The sequence below is a fragment of the Peromyscus leucopus genome, chromosome 4 (assembly GCF_004664715.2).
Source record: "Peromyscus leucopus breed LL Stock chromosome 4, UCI_PerLeu_2.1, whole genome shotgun sequence".
Lineage (NCBI taxonomy): Eukaryota > Metazoa > Chordata > Mammalia > Rodentia > Cricetidae > Peromyscus > Peromyscus leucopus.
Window position 1 is genome coordinate 98,249,917 of NC_051066.1, and position 25,505 is coordinate 98,275,421.

Consider the following 25,505-nt stretch of genomic DNA (forward strand, 5'->3'; position numbering starts at 1 on the left):
CTTATCCATGATTTCATGTTCCACAGTTAAAATTACCTACAGTCAACCATAGTCTGAAAATACCAATGGGAAACTCGAGACATAAATGATTGATTAATTTAAAATCGTGGTTCTGAGTGCTGGGGTGCAACTCAGTGGTAAAGACTTCTTATCATGTTGGAGGGTTTGGGTTCAATCCCTAGGACTTCATAAACAAACAAACAAATCAAATATGCAGTTCTTAGTAGTATGATAAAATCTTATGCCCTCCTACCCCTCCCACTTACGATCAATAGAGTAGCATATCCATAATGTATATACTAACTGCCTTATGGCAGTTGAGAGAAAACACACTAACTTTTGTTGAATATATTCTTATAATTGTTCTATTTTATTATTAATTGTTAATGTCTTACCATGCCTTAATTATGAATTAAAATTTGGCACAGTGATATCTGTGTAGTGGTGGAAAGTATTATAGTAAATATAGGGTCTAGAATTAGTAGCTTCTGGCATCCATTTGGGATGTTGAAAAGCATCCTCTGTGCTTAAGGACTATTGTATTTCATTGTATGAAAATACAGTATAATTCAGGATCACTAGCAGGTAAAGACAGTTGCTGCCAAGCCTGATGACCTGAGTTTGATCCCTAGGACCCACATGATGGAAGGAAAGAACTGACTCCCTCAAGTTGTCCTCTGACTTCCACATCCAAGCCATGTCACCCCTCAAATAAAGAAATAAACATAATTTAGAAATTTAAAGGACAGTAATTTAAATACCCAGCGTACAGTGATTGTTTCCATTGTTCCTTTTTGTTATTGCTGCTGTTAGCAATTGTAAGCTGTCATAAACATTCTATGTGTACTGCTGTATCTGTACATGGGAACAAGAGTTTCCCTGGGTGTATATCTGATGAATACTGGGTAACATTAGACACATAACTTTAAGTAACACTGGACTGTTGACCAAAGTGAGAGTATAGATTTACATTCTCACTAGCAGCAGCAGGAGGAATTCCTATGACTCTGCCTTTGCCAATTCATTTTTTTATTAATAAGTTCAGTATGTAATTGTATCTCATTGTGGTTTTAATTTTCATTTCCCTAACTACATGTGATTAGGCATATTTTCATGTGTTTATTGGTCATTTGCAGGTCTTTTTATTATAAAGTCTATTCAGATGCCTGCTGAATTTTCTTAATTGGGTCATTTCTCTTTTATTGTTTCATAGGGTTACTTATATATTCTGGACACTAATCCTTTCTTGATTATTTGCACTGCAGGTACCTTCCCTATTTTGTGACTTGTATATATTCACTCTAATTATGGTGACTTTGGTGAAGAGAATTTTAATGGAGTCAAATTTATGTAATTTTTTTCTGTCATGGTTAACACTATGTCTCAATTAAAAAAAAAATCCTTTGCCTGGGGCCAAAAATATTCTCTCGTGTTCTATGTGTCTTGAGGTTTTGCCTTTCATATTTAAGTGCTCAATGACTCAAACAAACAGAAAATGACAAGTAAGAGTTTACATGTTTCTAATTAAAAGTAGTGCAGTACAAGGCCTGCACACAAATAAAAATTTAACATATAAGAATTAATTGATAGATCCATAAGATTTTTACATGGCTTCCCTACAAATTGACAGAGAATCAGACAATATGAGTAGTTTGATCCAACATACATATATACAGAACACCTAAGAGCATTCTTTTTAAAGATATAACCTCATGGGCTATATACTGCCATTATAAAGTAAGTGCTAACAAACTTCAAGATTTGATCAAACAGACCAGTATTTTATTTTTTTTTTTAAAGATTTATTTATTTATTATGTATACACTGTTCTGTCTGCGTGCCAAATCTCATTACAGATGGTTGTGAGCCACCATGTGGTTGCTGGGAATTGAACTCAGGACCTCTGGAAGAGCAGGCAGTGCTCTTAACCACTGAGCCATCTCTCCAGCCCCAGTATTTTATTTTAATGCAGCTAAGTCATAAGTAAATATATTCAGAATCAGAAAATCATATGTATTTGGAAATTTTAAGATATATCAGTGTACATAGCTATGCCTGCCTGTAATCTTCGCATTTGGGGGTTGAAGCATAGGATCACAAGTCTGAGGCTTGCTTGTAAATAATATGAAGATTCTCTCAAAAACAAACAAACAAAAAGACAAATAACCCACTTTACAAAATGTTCTACTGAAATCTGAGAATAATTTGAACCAAGCAATAAATAAGAAATGACATCTCAAAAAACCTGTGACCCTTAGATTAAGAGGAACGCCCTAGCCTGGCCCTCTAGGCTGAGAATTTGGTGTCTGGTGTGTTCTGTGCTGACCCTGATCCCTTTCACTGAGTTCCATCCTCAACAATATATAAACTGGACATAGTGACCCAGGCCTGCGATCACAATACTCTGAAGGTGGAGGCAGGAGAACCGGAAATTCAAGGCCATATATTCAGTTGAAGTTCAAGACCAGCTTAGGCTATAAGGGACTGTCTCAAAATGACCAAAAAATATGATATGAGTAGCAAGACGGTGCTGCTGCTGAAAGCTCTTGCCACAAAGCTTGACCACTTAAATTCAATCCCTGGAACCCACATGGTGGAAGGAAAGAACCAGCACTTGAGAGCTGTCCTCTGATCTGCACACACACACACACACACACACACACACACACACACACACACAACCACACACTCCCCCAAATAAATATAAACAAAATGATACCATCACTACATTTACAAATAATTCTTAGGGTGGGAGAGATGGCTCAGGGTTTAAGAGCACTGACTATTCTTCCAGAGGAACCTTGTTCCAGAGGACCTGGTGTTCAATTCCCAGCACCCACCGGGTGGCTCACGACGGCCTGTAACTCCAGTGCAGTGTCTTCTTGCCTCAGTGGGCCAGCGGGTAATTCCAGCAGTTTATAGGTGTATAAGCACCCTACTACATAGGAGGTCCAAGCTATCCTGGATTATATGAAACGTTCTAAAACATACTATATATATATTACACACACACACACACACACACACACACACACACACACACACACACACACACACACACACACACACACACACACACACACACACACACACACACACACACACACATTACCCCGGTGTTTAAAACTCACCAGGTCCAGCGAACTTGGCCCTCCGTGGCTCTTCTCTCACGTATGGGAGGTACCGTCTCTTTGTCTGCTTCCCCAGGCCTTTCCCGCCCTTTCCTTGTGGGAACCAATCAGCAAGCTTGGTTTCGGACCAATCAGCGGTCTCGGCGCTAGGCCCCGCCCAGGAGCCCTGCAGGCAGGCGGCGCCATGTTCCAGGGGCAGCGTGGTTGGTTCTGCCGCAGCGTCAGTCAGGACTTGCGGCAGTTCTGGGGTAGGAAGGTGGGCGGGGCGCAGTGTGTCCCGTCCCCCCCCATCCCGGGAAGCCCTCCTCCCCCAGCGGGGTTGGGGGCGCTTGCCCTGCCCGGCGCTCACACGTGCTCTTGCCTCCACAGTGGACCAAGGCGGGACCATCAGCGACGCCCAGGCCGCCGACTTCCTGTTCAGCTGCGATGCCTCGCACCCGGACACGCTGAGGTACCCCAGGGCCACCCGCTAGAGCCACGCATAGACGTGGCGGTCCAGTTATCCCAACAGCAAGTTTGCAGCCCTCGTCGTGAGGGATGCCATTCTCCTTTCTTTCCTTCCGCCCGCCCTCGCCTTCTACCTGTCCCTCCGGTCTCTAACGGAATCCTGGTTTTGAATGTCCAGCTGTCACGTGAAAGTTGCAGGTTCCAACCAGGTATCACCTCGACACCGGAGCACGTCCTGAGTTCTGCAAGCTGAAAATCTACCCCCCACCGCCCCCCCCCTTTTTTTTTTTTGTCTTTTTTCTCTGAGACGGGCTCTTGCAATGTAGCACAGGTTAGCCTTGCACCTCATGCTCTTCCTGTCTTGGCATACCAAGTCCCAAGATTTCAGGCACGTGTCAAGACTGGGCTTTCTGGCATCTTAACTAACTGCTATTACCACGAATGAACTGGTACCCAATACCATGGAACAGGCTCCAGTAACAGTACTTCCTCCGCATTGCTGCTTTTACTAGCACTGTAATTACCCCTTGCCAGGACTGTCACAGGAACTTCCTAAGAGACCACTCTGCCTCCATGTGTGCCCTGCCATCTCCTTTCATAACTGCTGTCAACGTACTGAACGGAGATCTGCGCCTGGCCTGCCCTCGCCCCAAGTCTAGTCAACGTTAAGTGTCATTATTGTTCCTTCATGTATGTCTTTTATTCCTAATGTCTTTCTTCTCTCCCTCTTTTCACAGGCCTAGAAAAGATGTTTTCTGTATGTGAAAGCTTCTCTAACTGGATGCCCACTCGACCTCAGAATTAACTGATTTCTTTTCATGGCAGTAACTATGAGTAACACTCCTTGGGCTGCTGGCTTTCGGTCCACTGTTGATGGCCAGCTGACTACTGTTTTAGGTCTTTTGTAAATTTATATAATCATTTACCCACTCTAAAGCTGAGATTTGCCTACATGTAGGTCCTCAAACTAACAGACCTGAAATTTATTCATTCTTGCCAGGAAAAAAGGACCATCATAATGTATTCTTTAATGTTAGCAGTAATCCTACTTGAAGTCATTTGTTTTCCTTTTGAAAGGTTGAATGCATTCCTGTCTATTTCATAACCTAGAAGATTTCCTTTCTTCTAGAATATATCAGAGCCTCGAGTACATAGAAGATAATGCTACAGTTTTTCATGCCTACTATCTTTCTGCGGTAGCTAATACTGAGATGAAAAACTCAGTGGCCTTGGGCCATTTTGTTCTTCCTCCTGAATGTCTGCAAAAAGGTTAGCAAAAACCATAAACCTATCTGTTTGCCAAATCCAGCCAATCCCTTCTAAGATAACCAAATTTAATTTTACCAATCTCTGTTCTCAGTTGGATGGGGTGTGTGTGTGTGGTGTGTGTGTGTGTGGGTGTGTGTGTGGGTGTGTGTGTGTGTTTTGCTTTTGGGGGTTTTTGTTTTTATTTTTGACAATGTCTCACTCTGTATCCCAGTCTCCTGAGTTCTGGGATTGTAGGTGTGAACCACGATACCCACAGAAATTTTTGAATCATTTAATATAGGTAGAATAAGTATGGACTTGGAAAGAGACACCTTGAGGGAGTATTCTGGCTTTCTTTATTTACACACTCATTAAATTCTCTTTGTTTGCCAGGTCACAACCCAGGTGCTTGAATTCAATGGTGAATAAGACAGAGTCATGCCAGGCGGTGGTGGTGCACACCTTTAATCCCAGCACTCGGGAGGCAGAGCCAGGCAGATCTCTGTGAGTTCGAGGTCAGCCTGGTCTGCAAAGCGAGTTCCAGGAAAGGCACAAAGCTACACAAAGAAACCCTGTCTCAAAAAAGAAAACAAACCAAGACAGAGTCAGATATTACCCCCAAAGTGCTTAGTAGCTGGGATCTAACACTTAATTTGTTTTTATGGAGGGTTTTTTTTTTTTTGTTCTAATTGTTTGTTTTGAGGCAGAGTCTGACTTTATAGTCCTGGTTGGCCTAGAACTCACTATATAAACCAGGCTGGCCTCAAACTCACAGAGATCTACCTGCCTCTGCCCCCCCAAGTGCTAGGATTAAAGATGTGCACCACCATGTCCAGCAGTTTTGTGATCTAACTTGCTATTGACTTCTTCCAAGTGATTTTGAGGATAAAATGAGATAATAGATCTCATATGACATGTGGTGAGTATTTAATAAATGTGTTGTTTGCTAGTGTTGAATTTCTTCATCTGAATTTTTGTTTAAATATTTGTTATAATAGTAAATTCGTATTTATATTTTTCATTATACTTTTGAAAATACTTTCACATTATCTCAACAACTGAAGGAAAAGTAAGTAAACTGCTTTTGAGATTGGTCCTTTCAGTTTTCCCTGCTTGGAACATGGTCTTAGCATGTTTGTCCAAAGCTTAACCTAGGTTGTTTACCTAACCTTATATCTCTCATTTTTGTAGGTCTTTCGTTAGTTACTCAATTCTTGTTTAAATTATTCTGTATGTAGGTGTTTTGCCTGCATGTGTGTGGGTGCCCGGCAGTGGTGCCTGGTACCTGTGCTGGCCAGAAGAGGGCATCAGATCCCCAGGAACTGGAGTTAGAGACAGTTGTGAGCCACCATGTGGGTTCTAGAATGGAACCAGGGTCTTCTGGAAGGGCATACAGTGTTCTTAACCTCTGAGCCATCTCTCCATCCCTAGTCACTCAGTTCTTGGTGAGGATTTTGCTTCTATGTCCATTTCTAGAAAGACAAACTGAAGCTGGTCACAGATTTCCAGTGAGGAAAATATTAAAAACAACTCAGAACAAACCAAAAACAGTTATTTTCCTAGATAAATCCTTAGAAACCCCAAAGACTGGTTTCTTGTAAGTAGTGTTCCAGCACAACCTAATTATAATACTAAATTATCTAAGTGGTTATGCAAATAAACTAATGACTTATGGCAAAAAAAAATTGATTTGTTAAAAAATAACTATCTCGGATGGAAGAAGGTATCTTTGTTGGTATGTAAAATTAATAAAAAATTTCTTAATAAGGGGTGGGCAAGCTTAATCCAGCATCGGAGAGAAAAAGTGATCTCTGTGAGTTCGAGCCAGCCTGGTCTACAGAGTGAGTTCCAGGAAAGGCGCAAAGCTACACAGAGAAACCCTGTCTAGAAAAACCAAACAACAAAAAAAAATTTCTTAATAATAAAAAAAGAGAAAAAATTTTTCTCTCTTTCTCTCCATCTCTTTCTATCTAAACCTCTCTCTCTCTCTTTTTTTTTTTTTTTTTTATTTTTCGAGACAGGGTTTACTCTGTATAGCTTTGTGCCTTTCCTGGAACTCACTTTGTAGACCAGGCTGGCCTGAACTCACAGAGATCTGCCTGCCTCTGCCTTCCGAGTGCTGGGATTGAAGGCATGCACCACCACCGCCTGGCTAAACCTCTCTTTTTCATTCTTGAGATTGTGTCTTGTTATGTCACGCTGGCTGACCTGGTACTAATTTTGTAACCCAGGCTAGTTTCAAATTCATGGCTATCCTCCTGTCTCAGCCTCATGAGTGCTGGGATTATAGGTAGATACTATCATGTCCAGCAACTTTTTAAAAATTCTGAGACAAGTTTTTGCTATGTAGCTCCGACTACTCAAACTCTCTTCAAAAACCATATGTGCCAAAGAGCTGCCTTCAAGGAGCTTGTATTATAGAGTGGCTATCCAATTCATTAACCTTATTATAAATTATAACTTCTATTTTATCTTTGAGTTTAACATCTATTATCATATATTTAAGTCTTTAAAAAATGTTTGAGCCGGGCGGTGGTGGCGCACGCCTTCAATCCCAGCACTCAGGAGGCAGAACCAGGCGGATCTCTGTGAGTTCAAGGCCAGCCTGGTCTACAGAGCAAGATCCAGGACAGGCACCAAAACTACACAGAGAAATCCTGTCTCGGAAAAACAAACAAACAAATCTGTTTGAAATGAAAACATACTCCTTTGAAAAAAAAAAGAAAGTATAATAACAAAGAATCTTAGTTACATTACAATATAGAAAAAAAAAAAAATAAAAAAAAAAAAAAAAAAAAAAAAAAAAAGTATATTACTGTCTTATCATTACTGTGATAAAACACCATGACCAAGGCACCTTATAAAAGGAAGGGTTTATTTGGGACCTGCAGTTACAAAGGGATAGGAGTCCATGGCCATCATAGTGGGGAGCATGGCGGCAGGCAGGCATACGGCTCGCGAGCAGCGCTGACAGCTCACATCTGGGGCCACAAACAGGAAGCAGAGACCACTGAGAGTGGCACAGTCCCTTGAAACCTCACATCCATCGCCTACATACGCATGGACCACCCTAACGTCACAGTAAATACCAATGAACTCCACAGTTCAAGTAACATACTTGGCCAATGAGGAGCCTCCGTTACCATAATATACAATAGACCTTTACATTAAGTAACACCAATGAGGACCTCCTACATTTCATAACATACTTGGCCAATGAGGAGCCTCCCTTAACAGCTTCACTAATAACATACTTGGGCAATGAGGAGCCTCCCTTAACAGCTTCACCAGTAACATACTTCCTCCAGTGAGGATCTATTCCAATCAGTTCCACCAACTGGGGACCAAACATTCAAACATGAGCCTGTGGGGCCATTCTCATTCAAACCAGGATGTCGTACTTATCTACTTAGAGCAGTATGGCCTAGCAGATGTGTGTGATATGCCACTGTGAACTATGCGAGTTTAAAAGGTTTTGGTAGCCGTATTAAAAATATATAGGCAAAATTAATTTTTTTTTAAAGATTTATTTATTATGTATACAGTGCTCTATCTGCACATATGCTTATAGGCCAGAAGAGGGCACCAGATCTCACTATAGATGGTTGTGAGCCACAATGTGGTTGCTGGGAATTGAACTCAGGACCTCTGGAAGAGCAGTCAGTGCTCTTAACCACTGAGCCACCTCTCCAGCCCCCAGATTTTATTTATTTATTTATTTACTTATTTATTTATTTACTTACTTATTATGTATACAGTATACATGTATTCCTGCAGGCCAGAAGAGGGCACCAGATCTCTTTACAAGTGGTTGTGAGCCATCATGTGGTTGCTGGGAATTGAACTCAGGACCTCTGGAAGAGCAGTCAGTGCTCTTAACCACTGAGCCATCTCTCCAGCCCGGCAAAATTAATTTTAAGATTATATTTTATTTAACCTAATATTGAAAAGATTATCATTTCAATATGTAATCAGTATGAAAATTATTAAAATATTTTATATTCTTTCTGATACCAGATATTCAAAATCCAGTTCTTATTTTACACTTACACCATACCTCAATTTGACTAAGCATACATTTACATTGCTACCGTATTGGTCAACAAAAGTCTAGTGTAATTGGATCCTTTTGTCCTCCAGTGGGCTGTTGTGGAGAATTTTGAGATTATTAAGATAATAAAAGTCACCAGACATACTGAATTTTATAGAATTCCTGTCTACTAGACATTGCTTATCTACTTTTTAGTGAAATAAATTTATTCTTGAGAAACCCAGCTCTACATACTCAACCATTTTATGCATTTTATTTATTGTCTTATTTATTAATACTTGGCATAATGGAGACACATATCTAATGAAGTAATATATGCTAGTAGAAAAAGTAAGGCAGGGAAATGGCTCAGTAGGTAAGAGAATTTGCCCAGCATAAGGACCTGAATTTGAATTCCTAACATCCACATGAAAAGCTAGGCATGGTCATGAGTGTCTGTAACCCCAGCAGTTGGAGGATGGGGACAGAGATCCCAGGAGCTGGCCAGCCAGTCTAGCTGAACCAATAAGCTTCCAGTTCAGTGAGAGGCCCTCTCTGAAGGCAATAAGGCAGAGGAAAATACTCAGTGCTCTCCTCTGGCCTCTGCATGCTGTATACAGGTATAGACATCTGCATGTTCATATGCATGCAACCACAGATACTTACACAACAAATATGCACATGCACACCCCATACCATGAAGAAGTCTATAATAGTGCTTATCATAAGTGTACTGGAATCATCTGGAGAGTGGATTGGAAATTTTAATTCCTAGACTTTTCAATGCCTTGGTTCAGTAGGAATCTGGTTATTTTGATTCAAGTAGAATAAAAAAAAAGAGGTTATTTTGTTTCAAGTAGAATAAACATAACCTACAAGTTTCAAACATTATGCAAAATCCAGAAATTACTTTTAAAAATATTGAACTTGTTTTTCTCACTACAGAAATACGAAGAAAAATTGGTAGTTTTATTTGGGAACAAGATGAAAATGTTCTGATAGAAAAGGTAAGAGGAAATTAAAATAATTGATTGGGATGTGCAGTTTCAAAAATTTTGAAGGCAGTATAGTTTGTGACATATGCATCAATGAGCCAGATTAAGGAATTGAAAGAGCATGCTTTTATTGAGTGTTATCTGGTTTGACATGGTTTTTACATCGTGCAATGCAATGGTAAAACAATTATTTTGTATAAATGAAACTATTCTTATAAGAAACTCAAGTGCAGGCTTAGCATGCAGGAAGCCTTGGGTTTAGTCCTCAGCCCAGCATAAAAACCAGACATGGTGCCATACACTTGTAGTCCTAACATTTGGGAGACAGGGACAGGAGGATTAGAAGTTGAAGAAAGACTGTCAAAAATAAAATAGAAAGAAAAAGAAAGAAAGAAACTTGAGGGTTGGGGTAGAACACAGTGGCAGAATGCCTCCTTAGCACACAATTCCTTCGGTTCAATTCCTGGTACTGGAAAAATAAATAAGACACTGGTTTCTTTAGTCAGTACTATAGAGTAACAATAGGTGCCTGATATTTGCCGGTATAGATTCTGATGAATTCTTGTGCTGAATCACTTGTTAAATGTTTTGAGGAATATTCCTTAATAGATATGCAAAACTGCATTTTAGTTTTTGTCATTCTACTCAAATTTGTCTGTATTTTGACTTCAAAATCCTTATGCAATAGACAAATATGGATAATTTCAGTATCAAAGAAGACAGTAATCGATAATGATACATTATATAAAAAGGAATCAATTAGTTCATAGTGATAATCCAAAGGCAGAAAGAAAAATGACAGGGGAAGAAAAGAAAGAAGAAAGTGGTATAAGTAAAACTTTTCATTATAGCAATAGCAGCTAATAGAGGTAGAAAGGATGATAAAATAGAGAATCCTTCTCTGGGCCAGCAAGAGGGCTCAGTGAGTCAAAGTGCTTGCTGCGCAAGCCTGATGACCTGGGGAGGGTCCATAGAGGAAGGAGAGAACCAACGCCAGCAAGTTGTCCTCAGACCTCCATAGGCATGCTGTATCATATTGGGTGCCTTGCCCCCAACACACCACACACACACACATACACACACACACAATTAAAATAAAAAAATATGCATTCTGTAACTGCCAATATAATAATCGATTTAGAATGAGCCATTAATAGATGTAAAAACTATGATCCCAAATTATCACCCACAGATTACTTACTAATTACAAAGGCAAGCAGTATCTGCAAATGGACAGATCTGGAAGATACCACTTTAACCAAAGGATCAAATTGGTGTCACTAATACTGGAATAACCTCTAATTATGCTTAGTCTGTTGTGTTGTAATAAGCTCACAATATTGTCTATGCTGTATTCTTATTCAAAAGCTTAATCGAGGTCCAATTATGAATTAATCACATGAATCCAGGAAGTGACTATGCCACAGTCAGTCAGCTGGCCTGACCTCTATAGCGACTGTCACACCAAAGGCAAAAGGATTGTTCTAAATTGAGATACAACAGCCAAATGTGATATATAAACCTTGATCAGATTCTCTATATAGATATTTTTAACATAACATGGTGGCACTGGCCTTTAATTCTAGCACTTGGGCGGCAGAGACAAGCAGAGCTCTGTGAGTTCCAGGCCAGCCAGGGCTTCATAGTGAGACCCTGTCTCAAAACAACAAAAAAGGCATTTTGAGAGCAAGTGGGAAAATTGATTGGTGGGATATTAGATAATAATGATTTATTAAATTTTCTCAAGTATGCTAATGGTATTATAAAGATAAAATATATTTATGAGAAAATTCTTGCTAGATCTTAAATAGAAATATTATATTTTCAAATGGTCTCACAAAACTGAAAAAGAGCACACTCAAAGTAGCAAAAATTCCCTAAGTGCAAGGTATTGTACTATTTTATTTTTAAAAACTTGTCAGTATGTTATTTTTTCAGTCTGAAAAAATAGAAAAATATCTATATTTCCATAGCCAAGTAATTAATTTATATACTTCATATTCCTTTCATTAATTAAAATTCTATTTATTTCTTTGTGTGTATGCACATGCCATTATACACATGTAGATGTCAGAGGCTTGGAGGTGATAAGTTCTGAAAATATCTAATCTCTGATATGTCAGTGTTTCTGTACAAGTGATGATGAGTTTTAAAAATTAGTTGCCAATTGTTCAGTATACCAGTACTATGGGACTTAAAAAGAACCTAAAGATCATTTAATTTTATAAATAAAAATGCTGACATAAACAGAAGAGGGGAAAAAAAATCTGTCTTAGTACATGTTACCATATATTAGCACAATGAAACCAAATTTTCTTAGCCTCAACCTAATCTAATGTCATTTCTGTTAAAAAAAAAAAAAAAAAAAAGTTAGTGTAAGGCTGGAGGGATGGCTCAGGGGACCAGAACTCAGTTCACCACTGAACTCCCAACACCTGCATCAGGTGCCTGTAACTGTAGCTCCAGGGCTTCTAACGAGCCCTTCTGGCCTCTGTGGGCACTTGCATGCATGTGACATACATTTACACAGACACACAGGCAGACAGATAAATAAAAATAAAAATATTAATAACATACTTTTATATGGATTATTGGCTAGACATTATTATTTGATAAAAGATCTTGTCAATTCCTTTAAAGTCGTTATCAGTGTTGAATATTAGCTAATTATGATACTGTAACCACATAATATATAAGTAGAAAGTTATGATTTCAAATGAAAATAACAAAGATAAATCTGGAAAGTAATTTGGAGCATTATATTGCTTAGGGAAAATTTATGATCTAAATACGGAATTTCTAATGACATTCTGTTAAATGCATTAGGTATAAGCATCTGAGTCATTTTTACAAATGTTTTGGAAACGCGTAATATACTTTTAGGTTTGTTACAACTTCAGAGTAAACATATCTCTGTCACCATCACTTTAAAATAGAAACAATTCATTCAGTCTTTTTTTATTGATTTGTAAGTAGGAGAATCCTGAAGTCAAGGATTTTAAGAAAGTCCTTAAGTTTGTAATGTTTGATTTTTTTTCCTTTCTTTCTTCCTTCCTTTCTGTATTCTTTCTCTGTCCTCAAACAAAGTTCAGTTACTTGCTACAACTATAGCTGATATTTAGAATTCTGGCTTTCCTTCTTTATACTCTTCTAAAAGCATGATTATATGAGTATATATATAAAATTTCATAAGCTTCCCTACCAGGTTACAATGACTAGAACTAAAAAAATAAATTTAAATAGCTTTTGATTATATTTTAATTTAATTTAAAATTAATGATTAGATAATTAGTGTGCTAAATTTTACAAATGTGATATCTTTTGCTGTTTGCAGCATGACAGAATACCATCAGATGAGAGGGAAAGCAGTGAGCCAACCACAGAACACAAGAAAGAGTTGTCTGAAAGGTAGGGAGTTACTATGCTTCCGTGCTATTCAAACTTAATGGAGAAATCTTTGAGCTTGATTGTGGATTTATTTTAGTTTACAATTCCTCTGAGATTAATAGTATCATTATCACCATTCCCATTTATAGAAAAGAGATCTAAGATCAAAAGATTAATTTGTCCAAAGTCATACGAACTTTTATTAAAGAGAGTAGAAGTGAGGCTTGAGAGATGGCTCCGTGGTTGAGAGCACTTGTTGCTCTTACAGAGTGCCTGGATTTGATTCCAGCACCCACATGGTGGCTCACAACCATCAGTTACTCCAGCTCCAGGGGATACGACACTCTCTTGTGACCTCTGAGAGCACCAGGCACACATGTGGTGCACATGGAGGCAAGACGCTCATGCACATAAAACAAAATAAATAAATAAATGCATAACAAAATAAGGTGATGAACTATTGATGACATCACCTAATATCAACCTTTGGCCTCCACATGCATGTTCCTATATGTGCGCACTCACACTAACACTCACACAAATATACATGCATACATGACAAAAGTGCCAGGCGTGGTACTTTTTAAGTATGATCTTGGCACTATAGGGGTTAAGATGAGTGCTAGGCTACATAGGAAGACTCTGTCACATTTAAAAAAAAAACAAAGACCAATTATGTGAATATGCCCTAGGTTTCTGCCTTTTTTTCTTTTTCTTTTCCTTTTGTTTTTTTCAAGACAGGGTTTCACTGTCACTGTGTAGCCTTGGCTGTCTTGGAACTCACTCTGCAGACCAGGCTGGCCTTGAACTTGCAGAAATCTGCCTGCCTCTGCCTTCCAAGTGCTGGGATTAAAGGTGTGTATCACCACTGCTGGGCTTTGCCTTTTATTTTTCAATTTTCCATTTTTTTTTTTTTTTTTTTGGTTTTTCGAGACAGGGTTTCTCTGTGTAGCTTTGCACCTCTCCTGGAACTCACTTGGTAGCCCAGGCTGGCCTCGAACTCACAGAGATCCACCTGGCTCTGCCTCCCGAGTGCTGGGATTAAAGGCGTGTGCCACCACCACCCGGCCAATTTTCCTTTTTTAATTAGGAATTTCATAGTGCATATAATGAATTTTGATCAAACCCACACCCACCCCCTCCTCTAATTCTTTAACTTCCCTTTTCCCCTCAATTTCATGTATTCTCTCTCTGTGTAGTCTTGGCTGTTCTGGAACTCACTATGTAGAGCAAGTTGGCTTCAAACTCACAGAAATCCACCTACCTCTGCCTTCTGAGTGCTGGGATGAGAGGTGTGCGCCATCACTGCCTGGTGCTTCTTGCTTTAAAAATCTGCTGGGTCTACTTAGTGCTGCCCCTATGTGCATGAGTATTGGACCATCTACAGGAGCATGAGCAGCCTTTCAAGGGCTGCATCCCCGAAGAAAACTTATTCTCACTCTTGTAGCAGCTCTCTAAGGCCAACAGCTTCTCAGCTAGAGTTGGGGCTTCATGAGCCCCTCCTCTACCCATGCTTGGATGTTGGCCAGCTTGATCCTGTATAGTCCTATGCGTATTGTCATAGCCACTGTGAGTTCATGTGTTCAGTAGTCCTTTCATGTTATGCTAGAGAACTCCACTACATCTGTAGAGCCATTTCTTTGTGGAACCACCAGATGGCGGAATATGAACATAAATAAAATATACCCTAAAATACATGTATGAAGCATTACTTACTAAATGATAGCAAGCACATACTAAAAGAAATGCTATTATTGAACAATTGCTAAGTATTTGTGAGACAGGCAGTTTACAGTATTTCATTTGATTCTCACCACTTAGATATGCAATCAGCCCCATTCATTTTACAATTGAGAAAATAGATCTGAAGAGCTAAGTAATTTACTCAGATATATTCAGAAAGTACAGCTGAATTTGAAACCATGTGTAGTCCAAACTTTTAACCATTGTGCTATTTTCCTTTCCCCAAATATTCCTCAAATTCTAAAGCCATGTGCATTTTAACTTTTTGTTGTTGAATTAGATTATTTAAAAATAAATATAATAGGCTGAGGATGTAGCTCAGTGTTATAGGGGTTACCTAGTGTGCATGGAGCTCTGGAAGTGATCCCTAACACTGCATAAACCAGCACCCTGGAGGTAAACACAGTATTAGAAGTTCAAAGTTATCCTCAGCTACATAGCTAGTTTGAGGCCAACCTGGGCTTTATGAAACCCTATTTCAAAAATGCCAAAATTTTAAAAATGCAAATCCATGTAAATTCATGAAAATAAGACATACAGAAAAGAATAAAGGAAATTTAAATCAGAAATAATTCTACCACTGAATAGTATGTATCTCTCTTCTCTTACAATAAGACACAATTTCTAGAGCTGAGGTCATTTTAAAGTCCCTTGACTTTGCATTTAATATTCTATCAACTCTTTCCCAAAGGGGGCCCAGCAAGCCATGCTGGGCTGTCTTAGCGTTTTCATTGCTGTGTAGAGACACCATGACCATGACAACTCTTAGAAGGAAAATATTTAATTGAAGAGTTCACTTATAGTTTCAGAAGTTCTGTCTCTTATCATCATGGTGGGGAGCATGGCGGTGTGTGGGTAGATGTGGTGCTGGCTACATCTTGGCTTGCAGGCAACAGGAAGTCAACTGGCAAACTGGGCGGTATCCTGAGCATAGGAAACCTCAAAGCCCACCTGCATGGTGACACACTTCCTCCAACCACACCATACCACTCCAATAAAGCCACACCTCCTAATAGTCCACTCCCTGTGAGATTATGGAGGCCAGTTACATACAAACTACCACACAGGCAGTGGTGGTGCGTGCCTTTAATCTCAGTACTTGGGAGGCAGGGGCAGGCAGAGCTCTGTGAGTTTGATGCCAGCTTGATCTACAGAACGAATTCCAGGACATTCAGGGCTATGCAGAGAAACTCTATTTTGAACCCTCCCCCCACAAAAAGGAGGGGGACCCATCTAGGCTTGTGTTTTAACACAGAGCTTGTCAATTCTTTGCTTCAGAGGACAGACTATAGGGAAGGTGTGGGCTGATTTCTTCTAGGCTGCCATCTGGTCTTAAATAGGCAGGCCCATGATCTAAGGTAAACCTTACTTATTTAAGTTACTTAAAAATCTCACTGTATTTCATGGTTTCCCTGACCTTGTTTCTTTTTGTTGTGCTGAAGTATGGTGAAGTGTACTGGTTCATAGAGTCTCAATTATTTGAATACTGAATAACAAAATACTGTGACCATTTATATAATCTACTGTGCTTTTCTTTTGGCATATGTAAGATTTCACATGTGTGTATAAATATATATATATATATATATATTATGATGTACATAATAAATTATTTTACATTTTTGACAGTGCTGGAAATTGAACCCAGTCTCATGCATGCATGCTAGGGAAAAGCCCTACAACTGAGATATATTCCTAGCCCTATGTTATCTTATTACAAATTATTACTGTGCTTTAGGAGATATTGAGAAGACCTAGGCCTCTATTCAATAATTGTTTGATTTGTGAAGTAGCTAAGAAAACCAAAAGCAGGTATATAAGCTCTGGTCTTTGTTAGGATCACAAAAGAAAGCTTACAATTAATATTTCAGTAAGTAAGTCTAAAACCGGATTAAAGAAGTGTTAAATTGCTGGACAGTGGTGGCGCACACCTTTAATCCCAGCACTCAGGAGGCAGGGTCAGGCGGATCTCTGTGAGTTCGAGGCCAGCCTGGTCTCCAAAGCGAGTTCCAGGAAAGGTGCAAATCTACACAGAGAAATCCTGTCTCAAAAAAAAAACCAAAAAAAAAAGTGTTAAATTATTATATACATTGCCTGGAATAAATCTTCATTTGTAATATAAATTAAAAAATCAAATATAAATGTGACTTTCTGTATGTTCCATTTTTATAGTGCAGAGAATGATTTTATAAGGACTCCGGTTGTAGAAAAGCAGATGTACTTCCCTCTTCAGAATTATCCAGTGAACAACATGGTAACAGGTAACCTGAAGTAGAAATTAGAGTTACCTCAGCTAGGGAAGAAGCAGGGGGACAGCGTAGAACCAAGCTGTTACCAAGCAGAGCTTTCCTTTTACCATGGTGATAGGAGAGGTGCCATTCATCTCCTAAAACCTGCAGAATGGACCAAGCATGGACTTCATGTTTCCTGTGCCAAGGCAGGGCTCTCTAAATAGAAAGGATGCTTACTCTTGCTTGCATGAGAAGTTGCAATTTATTTCTGGCATTCAGGGATCAGTTCTTTTGTTTTTGTTTTTGTAATGCTGGGGGTTGAACCCAGGGTCTCATACATGCCTAGGATCAGGCTTTTCTGTGGAGCCTGAGACAGCTGGGCCCTTTCTGTGGACTACTCACCAGCCATATAACATGGAACCTCCCCTTTCCTTTGAGACCCATAAGAAGGGACCTCCATTCTGCTGTCTATATTTTTATGGTGTTAATAATTCTTCTAACGAAAGGTTTCAAATTGGGGGTGGTTCAAGAGATATGCTGAAATGGATTACTGGAGACTTTTGGAGAAGTTATTGTCATGGACAGACAGGCAGACAACAGCATGGTGAGGGCTCTGGGGGCAGTTCAGGCCCCAACACCAGACACAGACTACATGGCAGAGATAGAGAGGAATCAGAGCCCATATGGCAGAAGTGTGGTTTCTTCTTATACTTTCTGAGAATGGGGAGGTTTCCCAGCCATGAGACAGGGAAATGGCAGTAAGCAGAATATACAACCACACCCTCTTTGATGTCAGCTCACCTCCCCAGATGAGAGATCCTAGCCCCAGGAAGTCTGTTAGCTGGGACTCGGAGCTGGCGTCTCAGTAGGGTGCCTGTCAGTATCTGAAAGTGGGAGGCTCTGGCAAAGTATCATGGCTCAAGTAGCAGCTGGATTTTAACATTGCATTGTTACATTTAATAAGTCTCTTATCTCAAGGATAGCATACCTCGGTGTACCATCCCCCTTGAAGCCCAAACCTGAAGCTTTTCATTAAGCACACATTATAGTCTCTCCAGTTGGCCTGTTGAGGGCAGTGACCCAGCCTGGCCTGTTAGGGCTGCCAGAGTCCAGGCTCTGAACCTAACAAACTCTAGTAACATTGTTGCTGTTCTACTCTTTCTCCCTTAAATGGGTTAAGTTCAGTGACAACATGTTAAATTTCTGAAAACAGAATTAATTGAGGTCTTTAGTTATAAGAAACACAAGCTGGAACTTTGTGTTAGAATAGGGCTTCTCAGTTTGGGCATTGTTGGCACTGCTGGCCAACTATTCTCTTGACAGAGATGGATGAGCATCAGCTTTGAGCATGGTTGTAAGATGTCTCCCACTGTGTGCCAGCCATAGGACTTCTTCCCCGCAACTGGGACAACCAAAAGTATCTCCAGACTTTGCCAAGTGGCTCCCAAAATACTGTTTTTTAATTGTTTTTTTATTATCACCTCAGTTTAATTATCACTTATTACTATCTACAATAAGATGTTCTGATTGATAAGTTATATTTGTGATTAGTAGAGGGAAGAAAATCATCACTAACAATTTAAATACCTTACTGACAAAAATTCCATGCCAAAGGATTCTAATAATTAAATCAAGAATCCAAAATATTTACTGTTTACGTATCTATTGTATGTAACAAATCATTCAGAAATGAACAGTTTAAAGCAATAGCCATGTATCTGGCATGGGTGCTAGTTTCTATAAATACAGGCATTTGGAGGCTGAGCAAGAGAAGTACTATGAATCTGTAGCCTGGGATCCACAGTGAGTTACAGACCATATTGACTACAGTGTTGAGACTATCTCCAACAAACAAACCAACCCAGGGCCCTGGGCCTCCAGCTCAGTTGGTACAGTGTTTGCACCATAGAAACTGTTTAGGGTGTCACACCTGTAGTTCTTGCATTGCAGAGGTAGAGGCAAGAGGATAAGAAGCTCAAGGTCATCCTCAACTACAACTAGCAAGTTTGAGGTCAGGTTAGCATACATCAGAGAAAACAAAAACAAAACCAGAATAATGATTGTTTATTATTTATAGTTTCAGAGGGTCAGAGTCCTGGAGTTTAGTAACTGATGACTTATTTCAGAGTTCCATAAATTTTCAGTGAAATTGTCATCAAAACTACAATCATTCAGAGGCACAACTGGGAGTGGAAAAATCCACATCAGAGGTTACTCATGAGTGGTACTTGACAGACCTTAGGTCCTTGCTGAGTTTTGGCCAAACACTTTAAATTACATGGACTTTTTTTTTAATGCATATGGGTGTTTTGTCTGCATGTATGCCTGTGTACTTGGTATCTCAAGAGACTAGAGTAAGGCACTGGATACCCTGAAACTGGAGCTATTACACAGTTGTGAGCCACCATGTGGGTGCTGAGAATCAAACCTAGGTCCTCTGCAAGAGCAGCCAATACTCTTAACCACTGTGCCATCTCTCCAGCTCCCTGAATGGACATTTTCATTCAAAATATAGTAGCTTGTTTCAGAGTAAGAGGTCCAAAAGTAATAAGAGAATATCTAAGATAGAATCTAGTCCTTGTTTTCAGAAGTGACATGCCAACACATAGACAAGCCCAAGTAGGAAGTTGTAGGCTGACTTTTCTTTCCCACCATTCAGTTCCCAAATAACCACACTGAGATTTATTATTAATCATAAATGATTAGCCAATAGCACAGGCTTGTTACTAGCTCTCTTACATTTTAAATTAACCCATATTTCTTTTTTTTAATTTTATTTTATTTTACAATACCATTCAGTTCTACATATCAGCCACGGGTTCCCCTATTCTCCCCCCTCCATCCCCCCCTTACTCCCAGCCCACTCCCCATTCCCACCTCCTCCAGGGCAAATCCTCCCCCGAGGACTGCGATCAACCTGGTAGACTCAGTCCAGGCAGGTCTAGTCCCTTCCTCCAGACTGAGCCAAGTGTCCCTGCATAAGCTCCAGTTAACCCATATTTCTTATCTATGCCCTACCATGTGGCTCAGTACCTTTTCTCAGTACGGCAAGTTCGTCTCCTGCTTTCTCTGCATCTCCTCACTGCTCCTGAGACTTTTCCTCTTCCTCTCCATGTTCTCTTTTTGTCTACCAGTTCTGCCTAACCTCTACCTGTCCAGCTATTGACCAGTCAGCTTCTTTAGTAACCTAATCACAGTGACATATATTCAAACAGTGTAAAGGAATATTCCACAGGAAGTAGTCAGGGTTTACACAAGTTTGTGAATACCAAGTGATGGGGATCACTCATTAAGGCCTTCTTAGAGACTGTTGTCAACATAAGAAACAGCTCTCACCTCACAGAGGATAAGAGATCATTTATTTGTAGCCACATGTAAGTGACCATGACTCAGGAACAAAGATTCAGGTTTCCCCAGATTCCATGCTCCACTTGGTAACTGTTTCATGAAGTTGTTATTTTATATTTAAAATTTGCCTATTACTGTTGTATATATGTACATGCTGGTGCATGATATATGTTTATGGGCTCATTTGCCACCGTGTACATGTGGAGACCAGGGGACAACCTTGAGGAGTTAGTTCTCTTTCTACCATATGGGTACCAGGAACTAGACTCAGGTCAGCAAGCTTGAAAGCAAGTGACTACTCACTGAACCATCTCCCCTGCCCAGAAACAGGCATTATCTAAAATACAAGCTCGCTTTGTCTGTAGTCCCAAGAGTTGCTTTGGGACTGAATACCTGATTTGCAATGGGCTGACCATAGTAATTTTTTTTCGAATTTTTGACATGGTGTAACAGATAACTCATTATTTAGGTGACCACACATGTACACACACACACATACACACACACACACACACACACACACACACACACACACACACACAAGTGAGGTGAGGTAAGGGGTGATTAGTGGGAATCATACCCAGAGCCTCATGCATGCTAGGCAGGCATTCAACTAAAAGCTATACCAAATGACCATATTTTCTACCCTTAAAGAAACACAGTTTGGCCCAGAAAAAGAAAACAAAGCTAAAATGTAGAGGAAAAACTTGTGATCAGTAAGAGACTGATGATAGTTGATTCTGAATAATGCCAAGTCCCTGTCAGCAACTGTGTTGAGATGTGATGGGACAGGAAGAGTATGATATGATACCAAAAGCTCTACTTGATCTCTCTCTGTAGCATTCTTCCTTCCAGGCTATGGGGCAGGATCTTCCAGAACAAAGCATCTCCTGAGCTACCATCAATTAGATAAGGGTAGGTTAGATAATTTATGATGATGATGTGAAAAAAGTCTCACTACAAATGAGATGAGATATTTTCTAGAAACTATAAGTGATCATGAAACACAGATTCAGGTTACACCAAATCCCACATCCCCGTGTGGTAGCAGTTTGATGAAGTGAATCATCATAAATGAAGATATTTTATAAATTCATTCATTGGTAGAAACACCAGGTAGGCAGTTGGTTATAGCCAAGCAGGGAATCTCTGTCACAGGCCTTAGGCTGTCTGTGATGTTCTTAGCTTTGGGGTTGGTGGAAGCTCAAGGTTGCTAAGTTAAGATTTTACCTGCTAGTCACAAGGATGCTAGGTTAGACACAGGTGGGGGAGGGACGTCTAGTAAGAAGGCTGTAACTTGGCAGCCTCTCTGCAGTCAGAAATTCTGACCCGTTAGTCAGCCTTGCAGAGGGTGCTTTTTCTTTCTGGTAAACTTCTGTTCACAATGACCAGCTCTAAGACAGAAAAGAGGGATACCAGAGTTCCTATGAGCAGCCTGGGGGAGGGAAGTTCTATTTTATACCTCTGAGGAAGAGTTACAAGCCAAAAACTGGATGAAAGCAGATAGCACACTTATCCTGATAGGAATATATTTGCTAATTAATTTTGTATTTCTTTCCTGATGCCTTTAGAAACCTTACATAGTGTATGTGTGAGGAGGTCCCTGCAGGTATTTAGGCAGGGGAGCAAACCACACAGAGATAAGAATGAAAACCCAGTGCAGATTGAATTCATCGACCTGGATCAGACTTCAGGGAATCTAATACCAGGCACTTTACTGTAGGCATATTTAAATGCAATAGAATTTGGAAAGGGTCTCCAGGCAACAATAATTCCCATAATTCCAACTCCAGGTGCACGATAAGACTTAAGGTATGATTACATAGCAATTCTTTTTACAAAGTCCATGTGACTTTTAAGGATAGGTTGTATAGCTAAAAGGCCTAGAATCTAATGTGGTCTCTGACTGATAGCACAGAGATCAGCAGGCCATAAAATACATGGGACATCTCCCTAAGGATGGGTAATGGTCTAGGGAGGGAAGAGTCTGGGATAATCATTCTGGGGAATTAGAATGAGGTCTATCCCTTCAGCAAAAATATCACTAGGCTGTTAGCAACCTTTACCCTCAGCTTTCTGGATGGAATGCAGAGTATTCGATTTTATGTCCTCTGTTGAGGAGACATCCATGGTTGATTACCATTCCTGGTTCTCTTGGTGCTTCTCTGTGAGTACAAGGCCCTGGTACCCTCTCTATATGTGTGCAGTAAGCATTTAGAAACTTCACATAGTGTCTGTGCAATAAGCATTTTTTCCACTCCTTACACAGTGCTTATCCATCAGGCAGAGATCATGGATATACATGGGCTGTCACAGTAGTGCTTCAAAAAGAGCTAAGGAAATAGATACCCACGACTGAAATAAATTGAAGACACTAATTTTCAATGGCCAGATTTATAATTTTAAACTATGAATTGACTTTATTACAAAAACAATCAAGTTATATGTATAAACTCTGTTGCCATTGATGGTACTTTTAAATTCAGTCATACTTGGGATCTTCTAGAATTTTTAATGTACAATGTTTGCTTTTAGATTGCAATTTTAGTATTAGTATTTAGTATTAGTATAAACCACAAACATTTGTATTATACATAAAATATAATCATTCAAATAATAAGTAATTGTTATCAAGTTACTGTGTAAGAGCTTTGAATCCTTCCTTAAGCTCTCTGCATTTAGGCAAGGTTTCTTTTTTGGCATTCATATCTATTTCGGATTACTATTATTATTTTTTTTATTTAAAAGGTTTTTTTTCCATTTTACATACCAACCACAGTTCTCCCTCCCTCCCCTCCTCCTACTCACCCCCCACCTTCTCCCTATCCCACCCCCCAACCACTGCTCAGAGAGGATAAGGCCTTCCATGGGAAGTCAACAAGTCTGGCATATCAAGTTGAGGCAGGACCAAGCCCCTCCCTCCTGTATGGAGGCTGAGCAAGGTATCCCACCTCAAGGAATGGGTTCCAAAAAGCCAGTTCATGCACTAGGGATAAATTCTGGTCCCACTGCCAGTGACCACACATACTGCCCAAGCCACACAACTGTCACCCACATTCAGGGGGCCTAGTTCAGTCCCATGCAGGTTCCCCAGCTGTCAGTCCAGAGCTATTTCAGATTATTAATGACATCAAAATTACACCCATAACTTGTGTTGACTGGCAGCAGTACTGACTTTACTATTAATTTTTCACTAGAGAACATTACCCCAGTTTTTCAGTGCTTGGAGGTGTCGTCTGCTCTGTAGAGCAGATGTGCTGTCTGTGCTGTTGGGTGGTTGGAGAGAGTTCTCAGTGGGAGAAAAAGTTAAGTGTGTTGGTTCACACCAATAGTCCGAGAATTTAGGAGGCTGAAGAAGAGCTGAAAGCTCAAGGCCAGCCTGGGCTACAGTTGAGGTCCAGTCTAGCCTGGGTTAAAGTGTGAAACCCTGTCTCAAAAAACAATCAATCAAACAAACAAAAAACTAGGACAGTGGGGGAGGGAAGATGGGTAGACAAGAAGAGACAAATATGACCAAAATACGATGATATATTTGAATGAAGAGGCCATGATAAAAACTCACTGTTTTATAAACTAAGGCAAAGGGCTGGGAACAGAGCTCGGTTAGTAGAGTGCTTGGGCAGCATGTACAAAGCTCTGGGTTTGGTCTCCAGTACTACATAGTGGAGCACGGTGGAACAGGCCTGTAATCTCAGCACTGGAGAGTAGGAGCAGGAATATAGGTGTCTAAGGTTCTCACTAGTATTATTTTTTCTTTTTAGTTCTTTTAAAAAAGTTCTATAAAAAATTAACTAATAAATCAAAGACACTGAAAATAAAATAGTGTGATGAGATTTCAAATGTATCTATTTCTTATCTTTATAGGTTATATATCAATTGATGCCTTGGAGAAATTCCTTGGAGAATTACATGACTTCATTCCTGGAAGCTCAGGATATTTGGCATATCATGTTCAAAATGAAATTAACATGTCTGCTATAAAAAACAAATTAAAGAGGAAACTAAGTTAAATTGTACTTATATCTGGACATTTATTTTTTATAAAATATTACGACATATGTATAATTTAAATGAGAATGGAGAAAGAATTATTTTCTTTCTCAACATGTGTCCTGAGAAAACTCAGAATTATTTTGGTTCTCCATTTTGACATATTCACAAATTGTGAGTGCACAATTGTTATGGAATTATTGTCATCCAAACATCCAAACTCTCTGTCAAATGCTCTTTTGATTTTGACTTTAGTATTGCATTATATTTTTTCTAGGTTCAGTATTGAAATGTTAACATTTATGATTCTGGTCATGTTATTTTGATTTTTAAAAAATGAGGTTGCTGTACTTGAACTGTAAATGTTTGTTTCTGAACATAGTGAGTCAGGCGCCTTGTAGCCCCCATGGTAGAGCATGAGGCCAATACTATGGCTTATGAGGAAGTGAAAATTTGAGAGGGTGTCCTGCCAGAGCGACTAAATGAGGCCCAGCCCAAACTAATTGTCCAGGCTGCTGTTTATCCCCTGTTTTCCTAGATGATTATGCTGGAAACTCTGGGTCAGTATTCTGTGCCCTTTTTGAGACAAAGTCTCATTGTGTTACCCAGGTTGGCCTCTAACTCCTGGGCCTGCCTCAGCATTATAAATAAGCTGAAACTGTAAGTGTGTGCTACTGGACCTGGCTTTTCTGCTTTTTAAATGAATCTAGAAATGTGGCAATCTCAAGAAGGCAGTTTTGCTGGCCTTTATGGTGCTGACCTGTATCCCAGGTACTTGGGTGGCTGAAGCAGGACAATAGAAAGCTCAGGCCAGCCTGGGCAACTTAGTTAAGACCCTGTCTCAAAATAAAAAAAGTTAGAAGAAGCTAGTTACAAAGCTTGGATAGTAAAGCACTTGCCAAGCTTGTACAAAGTCCTGGCCTCAATTCCAAGAACCACATGAACACAGAAACCA

General features: G+C 39.7%; 1 protein-coding gene across 1 annotated transcript; it reads left to right on the top strand.

Annotated features, from left to right (window-relative positions):
- Nucleotides 1-3,294: 3,294 nt before the first annotated feature.
- Terb2 (telomere repeat binding bouquet formation protein 2) lies at nucleotides 3,295-24,576 on the top strand. Its single transcript, XM_028878650.2, has 7 exons — nucleotides 3,295-3,379; nucleotides 3,501-3,582; nucleotides 4,708-4,847; nucleotides 9,802-9,863; nucleotides 13,186-13,259; nucleotides 17,154-17,242; nucleotides 24,425-24,576. Exons 1-7 carry the CDS (start codon nucleotides 3,316-3,318, stop codon nucleotides 24,568-24,570), a joined length of 657 nt encoding a protein of 218 aa, XP_028734483.1. The 5' UTR covers nucleotides 3,295-3,315; the 3' UTR covers nucleotides 24,571-24,576.
- Nucleotides 24,577-25,505: the final 929 nt, after the last annotated feature.

Excerpts from the sequence above, each read along its gene's own strand:
- Terb2 (XM_028878650.2), top strand. The coding sequence starts at position 3,316 with ATGTTCCAGGGGCAGCGTGGTTGGTTCTGCCGCAGCGTCAGTCAGGAC. Across the intron at positions 9,864-13,185 it reads AAAATGTTCTGATAGAAAAG|CATGACAGAATACCATCAGA; the intron begins GTAAGAGGAAAT and ends TGCTGTTTGCAG. Across the intron at positions 17,243-24,424 it reads AGTGAACAACATGGTAACAG|GTTATATATCAATTGATGCC; the intron begins GTAACCTGAAGT and ends TTATCTTTATAG.